Source organism: Pristiophorus japonicus, chromosome 2 (genome assembly GCF_044704955.1).
Source record: "Pristiophorus japonicus isolate sPriJap1 chromosome 2, sPriJap1.hap1, whole genome shotgun sequence".
Taxonomy (NCBI): domain Eukaryota; kingdom Metazoa; phylum Chordata; class Chondrichthyes; family Pristiophoridae; genus Pristiophorus; species Pristiophorus japonicus.
In genome coordinates this window covers 329,223,440-329,243,698 of record NC_091978.1, presented here as the reverse complement: position 1 = coordinate 329,243,698, position 20,259 = coordinate 329,223,440, and the positions used below count along the sequence as shown (strand labels likewise).

Genomic DNA, 20,259 nt, shown 5'->3' with positions numbered 1-20,259 from the left:
TAATTATGACTACAGATCTAAATTCCTACCACAAGAAACAAGAGCAGGCCATATGGCCCTTTATGCCTGCTCCACCATTCAATATGACCATGGCTAATCTTCATATTCCACTTTAACTCCACTTTCCAACACTATCCCCATATCCCTCTTTGGATCCCTTAGTATCCAAAAATCTATTAATTTCAACGACTGAGTATCCACAGCCCTCGGTTAGAGAATTCCAAAGATTCACAAAGCTTTAAGTGAAGAAATTGCTCTAAATGGTCGCCCCCTTATCCTAAGAATGTGACCCATAGTTCTAGACTCCCCAGCCAGGGTAAACATCCCCCCAGCATACCCTGTCAAGCTCTATGAATTTTGTACGTTTCAATAAGATCACCTCTCATTCTTCGAAACTCTAGGGAATAAAGGCCTAGTCTACTCAATCTTTCCATCCAAATACACTACACCCACTGGTTCCCCTAGTTACATCTTAAAACACGATTTCCCTTTCACAAAACCACATTGACTCTGCCTTATATTATGATTTTCTAAGTGCCCTGTTACTTCTTTAATAATGAATTCCAGCATTATACCCAACGACTGATGTCAGGCTAACCTGGCCTGTAGTTCAGTTTACTCTCTCCCTTCTTTCTTGAATAGCAGGGTTACATTTGCTACCTTCCAATCCACTGGGATCATTCCAGAATCCAGGGAATTTTATAAGATCACAACCAATGCATCCACTATCTCTGAAGCCATCTATTTTAGAACCCTAGGATGTGGGCCATCAGGTCCAAGGGATATTCACCTTTATACCTATTAATATTAATTACTTTAAGTTCCTCATTCTCATTAGACCCTTAGTTCCCCAATTGTTCTGGCATGCATGTCTTCTACTGTGAAAATATTTGTTTCATGCCTCTGCTATTTCCTTATTTCCCATTATAATTTCTCCGGTCTCAGCCTTTAGGTGAACCACATTTACTTTTGTTATTCCCTTCCTACTGTAGAAGCTCTTACAATCTGTTTTTATACTTCTTGCTAGTTTACAGTCACATTCTATTTTCTGTCTCATATCAATGTTTTGGTCATCCTTTGCTGCTTTCTAAAACTCTCCCAATCGCCATGCTTAATACTATTCTTGGCAACATTATAAGCTTCTTTTAAATCAAATACTACCCTTAACCTCTTTAGTTAGCCATGGATGGATCAGATTTCCCATGGGGTTTTTATTACTCAATGGAATGTATATTCGTTGAGAATTATGAAGTAGTTCTTTAAATATTCGTCATTGCTCATCTACCATCATATCTTTTAATCTAATTTCCTAATCTACCTTGGCCAACTCGCCCCTCATACCCATGTAATTGGCTTTAGGTTTAAGACTCTAGGGGTTAGACATTGCCCTCCATCCCAAATAAATGAATATTCTCTGCCTGAATCCATGGGGTGAAGAGGGAAATTGGCCTCTTAACTTTTAAAAAATCGTTGCAGCAGTGTTTGGGGAGGCTGGGGGTGGAAGTGCGTCGGGAGCGGAGCGGAAGGCTTCATCGGCGTCGGCACTGATGATGTCGGCGAGACGCGGACGCGCATCATGCTGACGCATAGCAGTGTCTCTCTTCTTCAGTTAAAGGGGAGGGCCGCTGCAAGCTTTGCAGCCACTTTAGTGGTGCCCAGTGGGTCACCAGGGAGGGCTTCGGCCGGGCCAGTGGCCCAGCACCCAAGAGGGGGTGCCGGGCTGCCTGCTGGCGGCCCTGCCTAACTGGTGGCCGCCACTGTCACTCTCAAATTCAATGTCAAATTCTATTATGATCACTTCCCCAGAGGGTCTTTTATTAGGAGATTACTAATTAACCTGGTCTCATTTCACAAGACAAAATCTAAAATAGCCTGTTATCTGATTGATTCCATGACATGTTGTTTTAGGAAATTGTTTTGAATGCATTCCAGGAATTTATTTACTACGCTTCTGATTTGTCCAGTCTATAAGATTAAAGTCCCCCATCATCATCAGCAGTCCCTTGAAACGAGGGTGACTTGCTTCCACAAGGAATGAGTTCACACGTGTTTCAATGAAGAACCTAATATTCCAGATCCCGAACTACATCTTGCACACCAGCCACCACATGGGCTTGACAGAGCTAGGTCTTGGTCCAGTGGCAAGGATTACCCAAGACAACTGGAAACAAGCTCTGCTGCACGGACTGAGCGCGCACACATACAGCAGCATGGGCTGGCCCGTGCTGCCCCTGGGCCCCGGTCACTTCCTTCTACAAACTCTTGCCGCTTCTTCGCCTCTCCTGCTGTGCCTGCTTGCACTGCAATGAGAGACCTGACTTCGCAGCCGCCGCACGCTGCTCCCTCTGATGGCCCCGGCCTGCTGATGGTCTTGCAGTCCAGGACCGCGCTGATTTCCGATTATTGAATTATCTTTGTTACAAGCTGCTCTTATTTCTTGATTAATACTTTGTCCAACAGTATAGTTACTGTTAGGAGGCCTATAAACTACTCCCAGCAGTGTTTTCTGCCCTATGTTTTTTCTCTTCTCCACCCATACGGATTCTACTTTGATCGTCTGAGACAAGATCCTTCCTCACTACTGTCCTTATGTTATCCTTTATCAGTACGAAGCCCTCCTTTTCCATTTTGTCTGTCTTTTCAAAATATCAAGTACCACAGATGGATCATCAGAAGTTAATGTTACAAATTGAGTATCAGATAGTTTTCTCCCTCCCTCCTTCACCTCAGCAAAGTACAAAATAACAAAACTTGATTTGGAATGAAAAGGCACAACAAAATAAATTTACCTGTTCATTCTACCAGAAACATCAATATCGTTCATGAAGCACTCTATGTTCATTGGGAGATCAGAGGCGTTTGCGCTCATTAGCTTCTTCAATTTCTCACACTCTTGGTGTAGACGGAGTAAAGCTCTACTATTAGTCTTCACATTTAGCTTATATTTAGTCTTAAATTCTTCACAGAAGTAATCTACCAAGACCTCATCAAAATTTTTTCCACCCAAGTAGGGATCAAATGCAGTTCCCAGAACCTAGGATTTGTGGGGGAAAAAAAGTCAAATCACTACAAGGAAAAGACGTATTCTGAATGTATTAATGCTTGGTTTTCTGCAATAACTAACAGCTTTTGTGCATTTACATACTATTAATGTTCAAAATCATTCAGATTATTGACATGCTCATACATATATAAAATATAAAATAGTGCAGTATGGATTCAGCCAGAAACCATTGCACTGCCATTAGCAGCTGATCTGGAAATAGCATCAAGGAAAAAAAGCTCAACCAGGATTCAGATGTACGAATACAATGGAAAGTCCTGAGACTATGCTACCTAGTTATAGACTCTCCCTCCAGGGAAACAGCCTCACTATCTACCCTGTCAAGCCCTCTCAGAATCTGGTGTTTCAATAAGATCACCCCTCATTCTTCTAAACTCCAGAGATTGTAGGCCCATTCTACTCAATCACCCCTCATTCCAGGAATCAATTTAGTGAACCTTAGTTGCACCTCCTCCAAGGTAAGTATATCCCTCCTTAGGTAGAGACCATAACTGTGCAAAGTGCTCCAGGGGTGGTCTCACCAAAGCCCTGTACAATTGAAACATGACTTCCTTCCTCTTGTACTCTAAGCCCCTTGCAATAAAGGCCAACATACCATTTGCCTTCCCAATTGTTTGCTGTACTTACATGTTAATGTTGTGTTGTGTGTACAAGGAGACCCAAATCCCTCTGAACACCACCAACTTTTAATAGTTTCTCAACATTTAAAAATATTCATTTTCTATTTTTCCTACCAAAGTGAATAGCCTCATATTTTCCCACATTATATGCCTTTTTAAAAAATTCCTTCTGGGATGTGGGCATCGCTGGCAAGGCCAGCATTTATTGCCCATTTGAGAAGGTGGTGGTGAGTCACCTTCTTGAACTGCTGCAGTCCTTGTGGCAAAGGTACTCCCACAGTGTTGTTAAAGAGTGAGTTCCAGGACTTAGACCCAGCGACAATGAAGGAACGGCGATATATTTCCAAGTCTGGATGGTATGTAACTTGGAGGGGAACTTGCAGGTGATGATGCGCTCATGTGCTTGCTGCCCTTGTCCTTCTGGTGGTGGAGATTGTGGATTTAGGAGTTGCTGCAATGCATCTTATAGATGGTACACTGCAGCTACGGTACGCCGGTGGTGGAGGTAGTGAATGTTGAAGGTGGTGGATGGGGTGCTAATCAACTGGACTACTTTGTCTTGGATGGTGTTGAACTTAGTGTTGTTGGAGTTGCACTCATCCAAGCCAGTGGAGAGTATTCCATCACATTCCTGATTTGTGCACTGTAGATGATGGAAGGGCTATGGGGGAGTCAGGAGGCAAGACACTTGCCACAGAATACACAGCCTCTGACCTGCTCTTGTAGCCACAGTATTGATGTGGCTGGCCCAGTTATGTTTCTGGTCAATGGTGATCAAGATGTTGATGGTGGAGGGTGGGGGAAAGAGATTCAGCGACGGTAATGCCTGTTGAATATCAAAAGGGATATTCTCACTTGTTGGAGATGGTCATTGCCTAGCACTAGAGCCACACACACTGACTCTCAGTGGAGTATAGTCCCACACACTGACTCTCACTGGTGTACAGTTCCACAGGCACTGACTCTCACTCAGGTACAGTTCCACACGCACTGACTCTCACTGGGGTACGGGTCCCACACACACTGGCTCTCACTGGGGTACTGCCACCTATCAGCCCAAGCCTGAATGTCATCCAGGTCATGCTGCATGCAGGCATGGACTGCTTCATTTTCTGAGGTGTTGCGAATGGAACTGTGCAATCATCCCCACTTCTGACCTTATGATGGAGGGAAAGTCATTGATGAAGCAGCTGAACATGGTTGGGCCGAGGACACTGCTCCGAGGAACTCCTACAGCGATGTCCTGGGGCTCGGATGATTGACCAACAACCATAACCACTCCACCCCCCACCATCCCAATTCCCATTGACTTCAATTTTACTAAGGCTCCTTGATGCCACACTCTATCAAATGTGATCAAGGGCAATCACTCGCACCTCTGCTCTGGAATTCAGCTCTTTTGTCCATGTTTGGATCAAGGCTGTAATGAGGACTGGAGCAGTGGCCCTGGCAGAACCCAAACTGAGCATCGGTGAGCAGGTTATTGGTGAGTCAGTGCCGTTTGATAGCACTGTTGATACCTTCCATCAGTTTTCTGATGATTGCGAGTAGACTGATGGGGTGGTAATTGGCTGGATTGGATTTGTCCTGCCTTTTGTGGACAGGACATACCTGGGCAGTTTTCCACATTGTCGGGTAGATACCACTGCAACAGCTTGGCTAGAGGCGTGGCCAATTCTGGAGCACGTCTTCAGCACGACAGCCGGGATGTTGTCGGGGTCCATAGACAGTGTGCTCAGCTACTTATTGATATCATGTGGAGTGAATCAATTTGGCTGAAGACTGGCTTCTGTGATGGTGGGGATCTCGGGAGGAGACCGATATCGATCATCCACTTGGCACTTCTGGCTGAAGATGGTTGCAGATGCTTCAGCATTGTCTTTTGTACTTGCGTGCTGGGCTCCACCATCATTGACGATGGGGATATTCATGGAGACTCCTCCTCCAGTTAGTTGTTTAATTGTCCTCCACCGTTTACGACTGAATGTGGTAGGACTGCAGAGCTTTGATCTGACCCGTTGATTGTGGGATCGCTTAGTTCTGTTTATAGCAAGCCACTTCCACTGCTTAGCATGCATGTAGTCCTGTGTTGCAGCTTCCCCATGTTGGTACCTCATTTTTAGGTACGCTTGGTGCTGCTCCTCATTGAGCCAGGGTTGGTCACCTGGCTTGATGGTAATGGTAGAATGAGGGATATGCTGGGCCATGAGGTTACAGATTATGGCGGAATACAACTCTGCTGCTGCTGATGGCCCACAGTGCCCCATGGATGCCGAGTTTTGAGCTGCTAGATCTGTTCTGAATCTATCCCATTTAGCACAGTGGTAGTGCCACACATAGTAGAGGGCGTTTTTAGTGTGAAGACGGGACTCTATCTCCACAATGACTACACGGTGATCACTACTACCAATACTGTCATGGGCAGATGCATCTGCGACAGGTAGATTGGTGTGGAGGAGGTCAAGTAGGTTTTGCCCTCGTTTTGGTTCTCACCACCTGCTGCAGGCCCAGTCTGGCAGCTATGTCCTTCAGGACTCGACCAGCTCAGTCAGTAGTGGTGTTACTGAGCCACTCTTGGTGATGGGACACTGAAATCCCCCAACCAGAGTACATTCTGTGCCCTTGCTGCCCTCAGTGCTTCTTCCAAGTGGTGTTCAACATGGAGGAGTACAGATTCATCAGCTGAGGGAGGGCAGTAGGTGGTAATCAGCAGGAGGTTTCCTTGTCCATGCTTGACCTGAAGCCATGAGACTTCATGGGGTCTGGAGTCAAAGTTGACTCCCAGGGCCACTCCCTCCCGACTGTATACCACTGTACCGCCACCTCGGGTGGGTCTGTCCTGCCGGTGGGACAGGGCATACCCAGGGATGGTGACGGAGGAGTCTGGGAGATTGGCTGAAAGGTATGATTCTGTGAGTTTGACTATGTCAGCCTGTTGCATGACTAATCTGTGGGACAGCTCTCCCAATTTTGGCACAAGTCCCCAGATGTTGGCAAGGTGGACTTTGCAAGGTCGACTGGGTTGGGTATGCCATGGTTGTGTCCGAAGCCAGTGCAGAGGTCGATGCAGGTTGGTCCATCTGGTTTTATTCTCATTATTATTTTCTTGTAGTGGTTGGTTATAACAGAGCAGCTTTCTGGGCCATTTCAGAGGGCAGTTCAGAGTCAATCACATTGCTGTGGGTCTGGAGTCACATATCGACTAGACCAGGTAAGGATGGCAGATTTCCGTCTCTAAAAAGGATATTAGTGAAAGCAGATGAGTTTTTAATGACAATCTGGTAAGTTTCATGGTCACCATTACTGGCACTAGCTTTTTATTCCAGATTTATTTAATTAAAATCGGAATTTAAATTCCACAGCTACTGTGGTGGGATTTTAACTCGTGTCTCCGGATTATTAGTCCAGGCTTCTGGATTACTAGTCCCGTAACTTAAATCGCTACAGTTCCCTTTTTTTCGTGATCCCTCCAATCTCTTTGGACCTTCACTAATTCTAGCTATTCACCATTTAGAAAGTACTATATTCTTTCCTTTTTAGGTTTAAAGTGAATGGCCTCACATTTGCCTACAATGAAATCCATCTGCCACAGTTTTGCCATTTGCTTAATTAACATCCCTGTAATTTTATGCTTCCATCTACACTGCTTACAATGTCACCCATCTTGGGATTATCAGCAAACTTGGATATGTGGTTCTCTATTCTATCACCTTAGTCATTAACAAATAGTGAATATAACAGATCCTTGTGGGACATCATTAGTCCCAGCTTGCCAATTAAAGTACCTGCCCATTATCCCTACTCGGTCTCTTTTCGCTGAACCAATTTCTGAAAACCAAGTCACTTACAAAATAGTACAGGGTATTACTAAAAAGTCTAATTAGATCAGATTATTTATGCATCAAAAGATTTTGGGCCCATTGAAGTATAGAAGCAGTCTCCAGCTTACCCAATATTACTGAGCCAAGAGCCCAATGAAAAATTATTTCATCAAGCTTAGTGAAAATACAAGATGATCTTATCTTAGCAAGGCAATCTTCAGCTTGTCACCCAGTCTCTTGCCAAGAAGGGCTTTTTCTACATTAAGAAAGGGAGCACAGGGAAAAAGGATGCATGGCCTGATAACCAACACCTTTTATACAAATTTGACCCCCGTGGATAAAAAAAAGAATTGTGGAAAATAAATTGTATTATTGTTCCTGCAACTGACTACTGTTCTCCGACTCTAATTCTGTCTCACTGCATCTTCCATTTGCCTTTCTTTCTCCTTTAATTTTTCTATTCATTTTGTATGTTTATCTCTCACACGTTCCTTTTCATTTCATTAGTTATGGAGATCTGGAAGTAGATTTGGGGCTCTAAAACTCACAGAAATTATCTGATCTTTCTCTGTGACCGGGAGAACGGGGTAATGTGCCTTGATGTCTCATGCAAAGTAATGGAAGTCAGAGCCAAGGGCTCAGAAAGAGCAAGGAAGTCAGAGCCCAGGGTTAGCTGCACAGTAAGTTAGGGCAAAGAGCACAGGAATAAAATTGTCCCAGAGAAAACATGGGAGTGGAACAGAGTTACCCTGGAAATCAATCAGCGCGTGGCACTGATGATCAGTCAGGGCAGCCGACCCGCTGCAAGGGCACTTCCTCCCCGCAGCCGCCCAGAACGGAAAAAACCCAAAGTACTGAAGTTCGCCGAAATCTCCGCCCCATGGATTGGGGTGGAGAAAAACTTCTAAAAACAGTAAGTGCACCCCATTTGGGGTGGGGCTCAATTTCAGCCCCCAGGGTGGGTGGCAAACTTATGATAGTTGTATCTTGAAGATTTTCGACTGGAATACGATTGGTCTTGATAGAAAAATAAAACTGGGAGAACAATATTGTGTAATACGATGGTGGACGACTAAAGTATACAAACAAAAAAAAATTCAAAAGGAGAAACACAGATGTTTAATCATTGAGGAAGAAAACTGGCATATTACAAGAATATAATCTTTAAATATTTCTAATAGAGGCATTTCTGATAGTAGTGAGACCAGGAAATAAATATTAAACATAAAAAACACAGGATTCTGTTGGCTTTCATATTTATGCAATGAACAGAGCCAAACACCACAAGCTGTTTTACCTATGCAATATATAAAATCATTTTGCTGTAAAAATAGTGCCCCCATAGACCAGAGCCACTCGATTGATACTTGGTTCTTTGTCACCACTGTACATGCTCTGAATTTGGACCCGTTTTAAGTTTCTTATTCATAACCAAAACAAATTCAATTAAAATTAATCTACACCCAACAAAGGAGGATTAGGATTTCTAAACTATACAAAAAATTTAAAAAAAGCAAAGCTTTTATGCTACTAACCTTAAGCTTTCCCTTGTTAAATGCACAAATAGAAACCTGATAGGCTGAATGTCCCATATCTACAAAGACAACGTTCCTTGGTTTCTCTTCTGAAGCTGGTAGGTCTTGCTTGTAAATACCATATGCAAGAGCAACTAAAAAACAGAAAATAGGTTAACAACTAAAAATCCTATACATGTGGCTGGGTTTGTACAATGTTTGTCAAGACTATTTCTAAATTGAGGCAGGGGAATCGTAATGTCAATGCCACGGAGCGTTATCTCATCAACATTCAGTGCCACCAACTTCTGTACTCATCAATTCCTGATCGGAGGTACATTTAGCAGGGGCTGCTCAAAGCGCTTTACAGCCAATGAAGTTGTTTTGGAGTGTAGTAACTGTTGTAATGTGGGAAATGCGGCAGCCAATTTGTGCACAGCAAGCTCCCTCAAATACCAATGTGATAATGGCCAGATAATCTGTTTTTATGTTATGTTGATTGAGGGATAAATATTGGTCACGACACTGCGGATAACTCCCCTGCTCTTCTTCGAAAAAGTACCATGGGATAGTTTACATCCACCCGAGAGAACAGACGGAGCCTCAGTTTATCGTCTCATCCGAAAGACGATGTCTCTGAATGTGCAGCACTCCCTCAGCACTGCACTGGTGTCAGCCTGCAGCAGGACTAGAACCCACAGCCTACTGACTCAGGAGCTAAGTGTGCTACCCACTAAGCTTCAGCTGACAGTTCATGGCATCACCATTGTGAAGAAAGAAAATAAAAGAGAAAGTCCATCCTTGGCAGTACATGGAGTCCCTGTAGTATCTATGAAAACTTGTCCATAAAATAAGCATACATGTTGGCAGCCTGGGTGTAGGTCTCAGCAGTAGGGATATCAAGTTAATTGGACAACGGAAAATAGATAAAAAGTTGAGAAAGGAAAAGATGTGAATGGGATTATATAGCTTCAGTCAAAGAGCTGGCACTGGCATAGGAGTGATGCATTGTATTGCCACCTCCTGCACTTGTCCAGAAAATAATCCTATTAAGAAAAGTATGCTATGGTTTTTAAAATGTAGCTTGCTTTCTACAATAAAGGAGGGCTATGGTTAGTAAAATTTTAAAGTCGAGCAATTCAAAGCTGTGCAACTTTTGTTGCATCATCTCCAAGAAGGTTTAATTTTCCTTGCTGAAGCCCAACTGTCCTGTCCAGTAATAAAGTGCAAAACATTGAATATAAACACTGCACTATTTCTACACATTTGCTCATTTCAAACATCATGTTTTAAAAAATTACTGTAACAGACAACTAGCTTCCATAGAATTTATAATATGTATCCCCAATATACTTCCAGGCTGCACATCTAGAAACAGTTGACTTAGATTATGGGAACCGGGGAAGAAAGCGAAAAAGATAGCTGTACATGGAAAGTATCCAATAAACTGATACAGAAGTAAAGACACGTGTGAAAGCTGGAACCCAAGCCACCCAATTAAGAAGCAGAAGGTCTGTAGCCACACTACTACCCCTACTCAGACAATTGCTTCTCAGCTTCAAAGTTGTATTTTTTCTTGAGGCTACACATAATAAGCCACCCAAACAAGAAAAAGATAACTCTCCAGTGTGTTTCCAGTAGTTAATAAAATAGTTTAACGAGAAGAGGGAAATAAAAAGAAATTAAAGCTGTTGCATTCAATAAGAGAATAGAATAAATAAGTTTTTGTCAAGGACTAATTTTTCTGTATGTCTCCTTCCCAACACCAGTTTCAAACATGCACATCCAGCAGGCATATAAAAATGTTTAAACATAAAAACAAGCAAATGTTAATGATCAAAACCTAATTTGGACACAGTCAAGTGTACAGCATAGAAACAGGCCATTAGGCCCAACCAGTCCATGCCAATGTTTATGCTCCACGCCAATGTTTATGCTCCACAAGAGCCTCTTCACACCCCTATTCATCTAGCCCCATCAGCATAATCTTCTATTCCTTTCTCTCACGTGTTTATCTAGCTTCCCATTAAATGCCTCTATTCTATTTACCTTAACTACTCCATGTGGTAGCGAGTTCCACATTCTAACCACTCTCTGGGTAAAGTCCTGAATTTCCTATTGGATTTATTAGTGACCATCTTATACTTATGGCCCCTAGTTTTGGTCTACCACACAAGTGGAAAGATTGATCCTATCAAACCCTTTCATAATCTTGAAGACCTTCATTAGGTCACTCCTCAAGCTTTTCTTTTCTGGAGAAAAGAACCTCAGCCTGTTCAATCTTTTTTTGTAGGTTTTGTCGTCTGTTCTGGTATCATCCTTGTACATTTATTTTGCACCTTTTCTAGTGCCCACATCCTTTCTATATAGAGACCTAAACTGTACACAGTTCTCCAAGTGTGGTCTAACCAAGGTTCTAAACAAGTTAAACATAACCTCCCGGCTTTTCAATTCTATCTCTAGAAATAAACCCCAGTGCTTTGTTTGCTTTAAAATAAAAATGGCCTTATTAACCTACATCTCTACTTTGTGATTTGTGTATCTGTGCTCCCAGATCTCCTTGCTCCTCAACCCCATTTAGACATTTATTTTCAATGTGGGCTCATTCGTCCGATCTAAATGCAACACCTCACACTTATCTATATTGAAATTAACTTGCCAATTATATACCCATTCAGCACATTTACTAATGTCTTGCATTTTATTGCAGCGCTCCTCAGTATTAACTGTACCCCCCAATTTAGTGTAGTCCCCAAATTTGTGATTCCAGAGTCCAAATCGTCTATGTAAATAGTGAACAGTGGTCCCACTAATGGAACACCTTCCCACCTTCTGCCAGCTTGAGTAACTCTTGTTTTCGGTTTTGTAGCCAGCTTGCTCTCCATCCTGCTACTTGTGCCCTGCCTCTACATGCTCTGACCTTAGTCTCAAACAGTCACGAGTCTACTTTATTGAAGGCCTTTTGAAAATCCAAAAATTACATCATCTGCATAACCCTTGTCTACCCAGTTACTTCTTCAGAGAATGCAATAGGGTTGTTTGGTCAAGCACGACCTTCCCTTTTGACCATGTTGACCATTATATTTTCGGTTTCTAGATGTATTTCTATTATATCTTCTAGTAAGATTCCATTATCTCTCTATATAGTTTCCTGGATTTGTTTTTTCTCCCTTTTTAAATATAGGAATCACATTAGCTGCCTGCCAGTCCACTGGCACTATTCCCTATGTAATAGTGCTAATGCTATCGCTTCCCCATTATTTTAATGGGCCTGAAATCGCGCTCCCCATGGGCGCGGATGAAGTACGCAGGTTCTCATGGGGTCCCTGCAAGTTCTGTGTTTAGGTATGCGAAGCGCAGGCGCCTAAACCTGGCACTTGCAATCTATCAAAAAATCTCTTGACAGATCGCACGCATGCGAAGGAAGAGAGCCTCTGTGGGCAGAGAGTTGGGCTATTTGCCTGTTTTTAACCAGCGTAAGAGTTTAAAAAAAAAAGAGAAAAATAAAATGTCATCACTCATTTATATATTAAAACCCTGCCCATTAAGGCAAGTTTATTTTTAGCCCTGTTAAAACATTTTTTTAAATTTCAAAAAATACATTTTTGTATAAAATATATAATTAAATTGCATTTTAAATCTGTGATGTGTTTTTAGAAATTTATTTTCAGCATGTGTGTTTTTGGGGGTATTCCTATTCATACTTTTAGCAGCTCCGTACATACGGAATTACAGTAAGTATGAATGGGGCCCCCCCTACTCATAGGTTGGGCCGTACAATTCTGGGATACGTAGGCCCCTACGCTGGCCTTCGTGCAGAGCTCTAGGACTGCAAGTCGCCAAACCTCCAGGACCACCAGGGACTTGTGTCGAAATTATTGCGTTCAGAGGCATCCGTCCATGGGATGCCCCCAACCACAATTTCTGTGCCAATATGTGCAAATGCAATCTGTCTGGACCAGGGGTTTTATCCTCTAAGTTTGATTAGTTTATCTAGTTAATTATCTCCCCTTTTTTCTATCTTAAATATGTTATCTTTTTTGATCTCTTCTAATGCCATGTCCACCTTGTTAACCGAGGCAAAGTAATTGTTAAATATTTCTGCCATTATCTGAGAGTTTATCTTATGCATTCCTTGGTGGTCCTATTCTTATTCTGATTTTTCTTTTGTTATACATGGGTCTGTTGAATACTTTTCTGGGGTTTTTTTATATCCCTTCTGGAGGTTAAGTATTTTACTTTCTCCTTTAAAAAGAAAGCATTAAACTTCGCCAGATTTTCAGATGCTCCAATCAACTTACTCATACAAATCTCCCAAGCTATAGTTTCTGTTTGAAAGCTGCCGCAAGGTAGAAAAGGTAAATGCTGCCACCTTCTCCATAGGTGGAAGATTAAAGCATTCCCATCATGAGACTGTGGAGCTCCTAATCAGACTATGGAGCACATCATTGAGAACTGGCCTCAGAAGAAATTTGCAGGCAGCCCACAAGATATCCATGCTGTTACACCTGAAGCTTTGGCCTGGATGTCCAACTTAGATATTGACGTTTCATTTGCTTTGCTACTACCATACGAAAGACTGCTTGAAAGCACTACCTACTATAAAAGCAGCGAAAGCAAAGTGCAAACTCAGCACACTGCAAAACTGGAAAAGCAGATCACCACACATGGTTAAAATATGCAAAAGCTCTGCTACCTAGTGTAAAAAAAAAAGCAATGAAATAGCCAGTGGAAAAATGGCTCTTTATCAATACTAAATATGTAATGAGGCTCCCAATTACTTAAATTCAACGGAGACCAATAATTGTCCTCAGCACCAACGAGTTATAGGAGAAAACTGATTAATGTTTGTGTTTCTGATTACTATCCTACTAGAAGTGTGCATGTGCAGGCACTGAATGTGAGCAGAGTTGGTTCAGCTATAAATGCTCCATGCCATCAAATAGCCCGTCAAAACAATGATAAAGCTCACGCCGGAAATATGATCCTTGGGTAAGGCAGCAACAAATGCCCGTGGAACCAAATCCTAGCAAGAAGTCAACACTTCCCACCCCCCCCCGCCAACCTCCAAGGGGGGGGGGGGGGGTTAGTGGTGGTTTACACTGGTTTCAGTAGAGCGCTCCTTGAAGTGATCGCACACCAAGATTCATTCTGGCTTGGTTGCAGTTATATTACACATTTTGCAATGCTGTGGAGACAAAGTTACTTTATAGTCATGTAAAATGTTCAGTATAATTGCTCCATTAGAATTTTTTGAGCTAGAGTGAGATGTTCCAGAGTGAATAACATTTTGAATTCACTTTGTCGACTGCACCTCTGATGCCGACTCAACATTACATTGTTTTAAAAAGCAAAAGCAACTGCAGTCTACTATCTTAGTTCTTTACTGACCAATATTTTCACTGCCATTTGCAAGTTAATGCTTTGCACTTGCCTTTTGTATACATGTGCAGTGCTTGGCTTCTTCTAATTTGACAATATGGTAAATTTGCACCATCTCCATTCATCGCTTTTAGGTGATCATGCCAAACTCTTATCTCAAGTTTTATTAAAAGGTACACACTTTAAGGAATGTTAAGTCTACAAATGCTTACATCCATCTCAGCAACAGGCAAAGATGTATTGCCTTTTCTTTTACCTGCAGTGGTGTCATTCATCAGCCGCAGACAATTAAGTCCTGCGATCTCAGCAGCAGCAATCACGGACCTTCTCTCTGCATCGGTGAAAAAACAAGGCACCTGCCAACAGATTCAGAAAACCTCAGTTTAAAAAAAAAAGTTTTATAATTAACATATCAAGCCAGGATCCAATATACGTACTTCCAATGTAACATACCATCCTATCACACAACAGTAGCTACATACTATAGGTGAAGGAAAATAAAAGCCTTATCAAATCAAAATTGAAATATTGACCCCGACCATTTTACAGCAACTTAAAAATAAAAAGTAGTTATAACTCTAGTACTAATTTCAGGATGTGACCACTTATTTGAGGCACCCAATACTTTTCCTCAACTATGTACAAGTGCACTATAGCAAAATATTACAGAATTTCTTGAATTGTACTTAAATTTCATCTTGGAATAAAGTCAAAATGCTTGTCATCTTGAGCAGTTAGATTAAGGCAACAGTTCTTTACAAAAAGGATGTCACCATGTAAACTACTTCTGAAGAAGAATTATTCACTTCCATCTGGGGGGGGGGGTAAATAATTTTCTGGCAGTGACTGGTTGTACAATCTTAGGAACTAGATTTAGGATAGCTTTGAGATTTTCCTGACGTTACTTCAATCCAACCTACCGAAATTACACAGTCTGTGACGGGCTTCTTCAGTGCATTTTCTGAAGTCTCTTTCAGTTTAGTCAGTAACATCCCCATAATTTGTTCAATAGCAAAAATTCGTTCTTCATTCATGTAATGCACCTGTAAGAAAATTTTACGCTACATTACTTTACCAATTTTTAATAATAGCTGCAGGGGGTGGGGTAGGGTGCAGAGGGCAGAAGATGCAATATAGTTTGCCATAGTTTTATTACATTCATTTTCATTACTGTAGTTCAGAGATCAAGATATTGTTTATCATAAGTTTGTCTGTAGAGATTGATACAAAATGCATACTTACCAAATTTAGTTAAATTAAAACTACAATTTCTACAGACAAATATTCTTAATGAACTGTTTCTCAAAACATTCACTATGGATCAGGTTAGTAAGCTTTTGAAGATTTTTGTTCTCGATTAAGAATCTAATTACATTTAAAGTTAAAGGGGGAGAAGAAATAATTCCGATAAAAGTGACTATTTCAAAAGTAACTTATTAGTTGTGATGCAGTTTGGGACATCCTGAAAATGTGAAAGGCACTATATGATTCTTGTGCAAGAGCAGAGTCAACATTATAAAGCTTCCAAAAATCATCAAAATTCTCAGGCTGATGTTTACAAACACATTTTCTTTGTTCTTTCTCATTTCAACCAGTGCAGTTTTATCAGAAGTTAACTTTCTTCAACAATCTTAATACTTGGAATAGCAAATGTCTAGCGTAGCTTCCATCCCAACTCTTGCTGCTGATTTTAAATCTCCTTTCCTTGTATCTATTTTGTTTGGCTGGCTCAGATTTTAAATGGGCTGTAGCAAGAAACTTGGGTGGAAATTACCATATAAATACCAGATTTGAAGTAGTAGAGCTCAGCAACAGCAGACAAGATTGTACTGGTATGGCGCCGATGCTGGGTCTATCATCTTTAGAATGGTTTTATTACTACAGAAACCAGGGAATATGACTTTCAAAAGATCATTTTGTCCCCTCCATAAATTTAAAAACGGATTAAAAAATTCCAATTTATTACAAATGAAACTCATTAATAAGGCCCAATGGTTGCAGCAGTTCATTATTAAAAGATTTTGTATTGCTGGATTACATTAAAGATATGAAAGCACAATTATGACCCACATTAAAGCCATTTCAGTCTGTGGCTGTGAGGGGCCTTTTTTTATTTACATTTGTTCATAGGAGAGCCTAAAGAGAAAGTGAGTCAGAGATTAAAAAGGGCAGTGACAGCTGAAACTGCCATCTTTGGTGCAATGAAACAATCCAATTAACATCCAATTCATTCAAGCATCCACAGCCATAAAGAACAACTGTTCAAGGATCAGCTCATAATTCAAAACACTCATACAATCTCCTGAAGAAAATTAATCATATTTTGTTAAAAACTGCTTCATTAGTTAACAGCATAACAGCAGTGACAAACTGGCATGGCGGGGGGTGAGCAGGAGTATCCTGGCATGGTCACTCGGTTCAAACTTCAACTAACACCATCATTACCATTATACTTTGAGATCCTCACTTAAATTGCACTCTCATTCTAATTAGTATATTTTCAGTAAAAATAAAACATACATTGATTCCAACACTACCACCGGGCATCTTCTGAAGCTCATAAACAAGTTTGCTTTTTTCAGCTTGCACAAATGGGTCATCAAAAGCCCGCCCATGCAATCGTTTAAAGCCTTGTATGGTATTCTTTGCATTGGTCACAATCTGTGGATAGAAACATTCTAGTTACTGCAATTCACAATGCAATACCCTGTCACACAAGTACCACAGGTGCACTACTTTAGAACATGGAAATCTCAGGTACATGTAACAAACCAAATGATGGAATTATGTCCTCTAATTAATTTGAAATAAAATCGTTTCTACAAAACTCCGCTTCAATTTTAGAAATAGAAACTAAAGGAAATGATTGATATGCATAGCAAAATTAGTCACTGCAATTGAATTCACCCTACAAGGGAAATAAGTTATTTCTTCTCCAGTTCATTGTTCAATTATGTCACTTATTAAAACACCTGTGACTCATTTGTCAAACTCCCAAAATATGAAATGTTACTATTGATTTTAATATTCAGTGGCTTGAATGGTTTAATTGTGTATTTTCCACAATTTATAACCCAAAGTTTTGAATTTTTGGTGTGTAAAAGAGAACTTCTGCTGCTACGGTGAATGTGCCACTAAGTATCAGATTCTCAATTTAGCTACTTCCATAATTTAGATCAAGAGGCAGGTTTATATTTATAATTAGTGTCCTATTGAGTCAATTACCAGAATGTCAATTCTCTTCTATTTCGATCATCTATAGGAGAGAAGACTGAGTATAACAGTCTTAAATTCAAAGCCTCCAAACACTTGGAAGCTTGTCATCACCCAGTAATATTGTCAGGCAGGTTTTGCAGGCGTTTTCTTTTTAATTTAGGGTTGTGGGTGGGAGAGAGATGCTGAATTGTTCTGGATTGGCTTCCCAAATTATTCAATGGTGTAAAAAACCTTTGTGGGGGAATCATGAATATTTCAAGGTAATGAATATTTATGGTTTATCATCACACATACAATAGAATGCAGCACAGCTTATTGTTTGGAACTAAAAGTAAAATAAAACCAAAACAAGTGGTATCTTTATTTATATTTTTCCATTAAATGATATCCAGGAATAAAGACAGGAGTGTACACTATTTTTGCATTAAATATATGTTTAAAAAAATACACTATGCATCTGCCTCTTAAGCACTCCTGAAATGTTCACAGACCTGTATAATGATATGCTGCAGGTTGAGGAGGGTACTCGCTTAATTCTACTGAAAGGGTCAACTTAAATTTTTTTACACTAACAGCTGAGCTGTATAGACACAGTAAATTGTGAACTCAAAATAGATGTCAGCATTACTATACCTGGGTCTTGGCAGCAGCTCCAATTGCCCGATTCTTGGATCCCAGTGATATCCAAGCCCTGCAACAACAATTCAAATTTAGCTGTCACTAAGCTATTGTATGGCACTGGTTAAGCAGAATACAAAATCTTAAAATCCATATTCTAAAGATTACAAAATATAGAAGAGAATGTCAATGTGAATAGTCCACTACCCTCTCATGGAAAAGTGCTCAACTTTTCATGGACGTTGCTTGGTTCCCCTTACTGCTGACAGCACATGGAACATATTATTGTAACAAACTGCAGAGATGCTGCCTGACTTGCTGAGTATTTCCAGCATTTTCTGTTTTTATATCGGATTTCCAACATCTGCAGTATTTTGCTTTGCATGAAAATGATGATTTATTCTGCTGCTGCTAGTGAAGTTTTACAATGTTTAGGTCTGTTATTTCACTGCATTAAATAACACATCGTGACATATCAGTCTAGTGCTTAATATAGCAGTAGTTGCTTTCAATAGCGAAGAGCTCAAATTCAGATTAGGTTTAACTTTAAATAACCTTTAACACCTCTTGCACTAATGAGGTGTCCAGTCAAATGTTGCCCTATTTTTATTTTATTCAATATATATTTTTAAAAAAATGCCTATTCACAGTTTTGCACATGCACGAAACTTAACATTGTAAAAGCCGGTCCCGGGCTGTGTAGGACTGGTAGAGAGCTGTGCAACTGCATTGCTTACAGAGAATATTGGTCCAGGCCCAACCTACATTCAACTCAAATCTGAGTTATTTTTCTGTTTATTTGGAGAGAGGCAGGGAGGGAATTGGTGAAGAGAATATGAAGGTAAAAAACATGCTCAATGATAGAACTCTTGCATCAGTGTGAGGTGGTCATACGTTAAAACTCCATTCCAGAGATTTGAGCACATAATCTAAGCTGACTTCAGTGCAGTACTGAAGCAGTGCTCGAGGAGCACAAGGAGTTCACCGAATGTCCCAGGCAGCATTTATCCCTCAACCATCAGCAACACAGACTCTGGTCAGATGTCTCATTGCTGTAAGTCGGCTGCCATATTTCCCTACATTCAAATGTGTTCATTGGCTGTGAAGTGATTTGGGACATATCAAGGTTATAACAGGCAGATATATAAATACAGGATCCATCTTTCTTTCAAAGAAGTTTCCCATCAAGCACCATGATTGTCTTTCGCAATTCAGAATCTTGTATAAAATCTTACACTATAATAAGTGATGATGAGAGGGGTAATTTTTCAAATTTCCACCACCAGAACAGAGCCTTATGCAAGATGTATGCACGGGTCAGAGGTCCCGATTGCCCAACCTGCATTTTCTGTCAGGGGAACTTACAAAATTACAATTCTGCATTCTTTTAAAAAGTTAAAGCTAGATTAGAAAATCTCAAAAGAAACCTTCAGATTTCCATCAATACTTGATAATAGTGTTACAGTAAAAGGATAAAAATAAAGAGGAGGTACTTAAACAGTTGCTCAAAGTAGAAAATTCACCCAGTCCAGATGGGATGCATCCCAGATTGGTGAGAGAAGGGTGGAAATAGCAGAGGCGTTGGCCACAATCTTTCAATCCTCCTTCGATATGAGAACAGTACCAGAGCACTGGAGGGTTGCAAATGTTCAACTCCATTAAAAAAAGGGAGAGCTATAAACCAGGTAACGACAGGTCAGTTTGCCCAACATCGGTGTTGGGGAAACTTCTAGAGACCATAAGCTGGGACAAAATGGTCATTTGGAAGAACATGGGTTGTCAATAAAAGGACAGCCAACATGGATTATATGTTCAAGGCAATTCACAATTACTAACTTGATTGAGTTTTTGATGAAACAATGAAGAGCATTGATGAAGGTTGATATGCAGATGGACTTTCAAAAAGGCATTTGATAAAGTGCTACATAATATACTTGGGATTAAAGGGGCAGTGGATATAAAATTGGCTTAGTGACAGAAAACAGTGGTACAGATTGAGCGTCTGAAATCCAGAGTTCCAAAAT

The 20,259-nt window shown here is 40.7% G+C and overlaps 1 protein-coding gene across 2 annotated transcripts in view; it reads right to left on the bottom strand.

Moving 5' to 3' along the window:
- Window positions 1-20,259, bottom strand: part of hspa4l (heat shock protein 4 like) — a 77,809-nt gene that overhangs the window by 42,405 nt on the left and 15,145 nt on the right. For both annotated transcript variants that reach the window (XM_070871869.1, XM_070871876.1), the window contains exons 2-7: window positions 18,251-18,308; window positions 16,922-17,062; window positions 15,322-15,444; window positions 14,658-14,757; window positions 9,041-9,174; window positions 2,790-3,034 (exon numbers count right to left, since the gene is read on the bottom strand). In XM_070871869.1, the coding sequence (XP_070727970.1) occupies window positions 2,790-3,034; window positions 9,041-9,174; window positions 14,658-14,757; window positions 15,322-15,444; window positions 16,922-17,062; window positions 18,251-18,308 (801 nt within the window). The remainder of the gene's footprint in view (window positions 1-2,789; window positions 3,035-9,040; window positions 9,175-14,657; window positions 14,758-15,321; window positions 15,445-16,921; window positions 17,063-18,250; window positions 18,309-20,259) is intronic.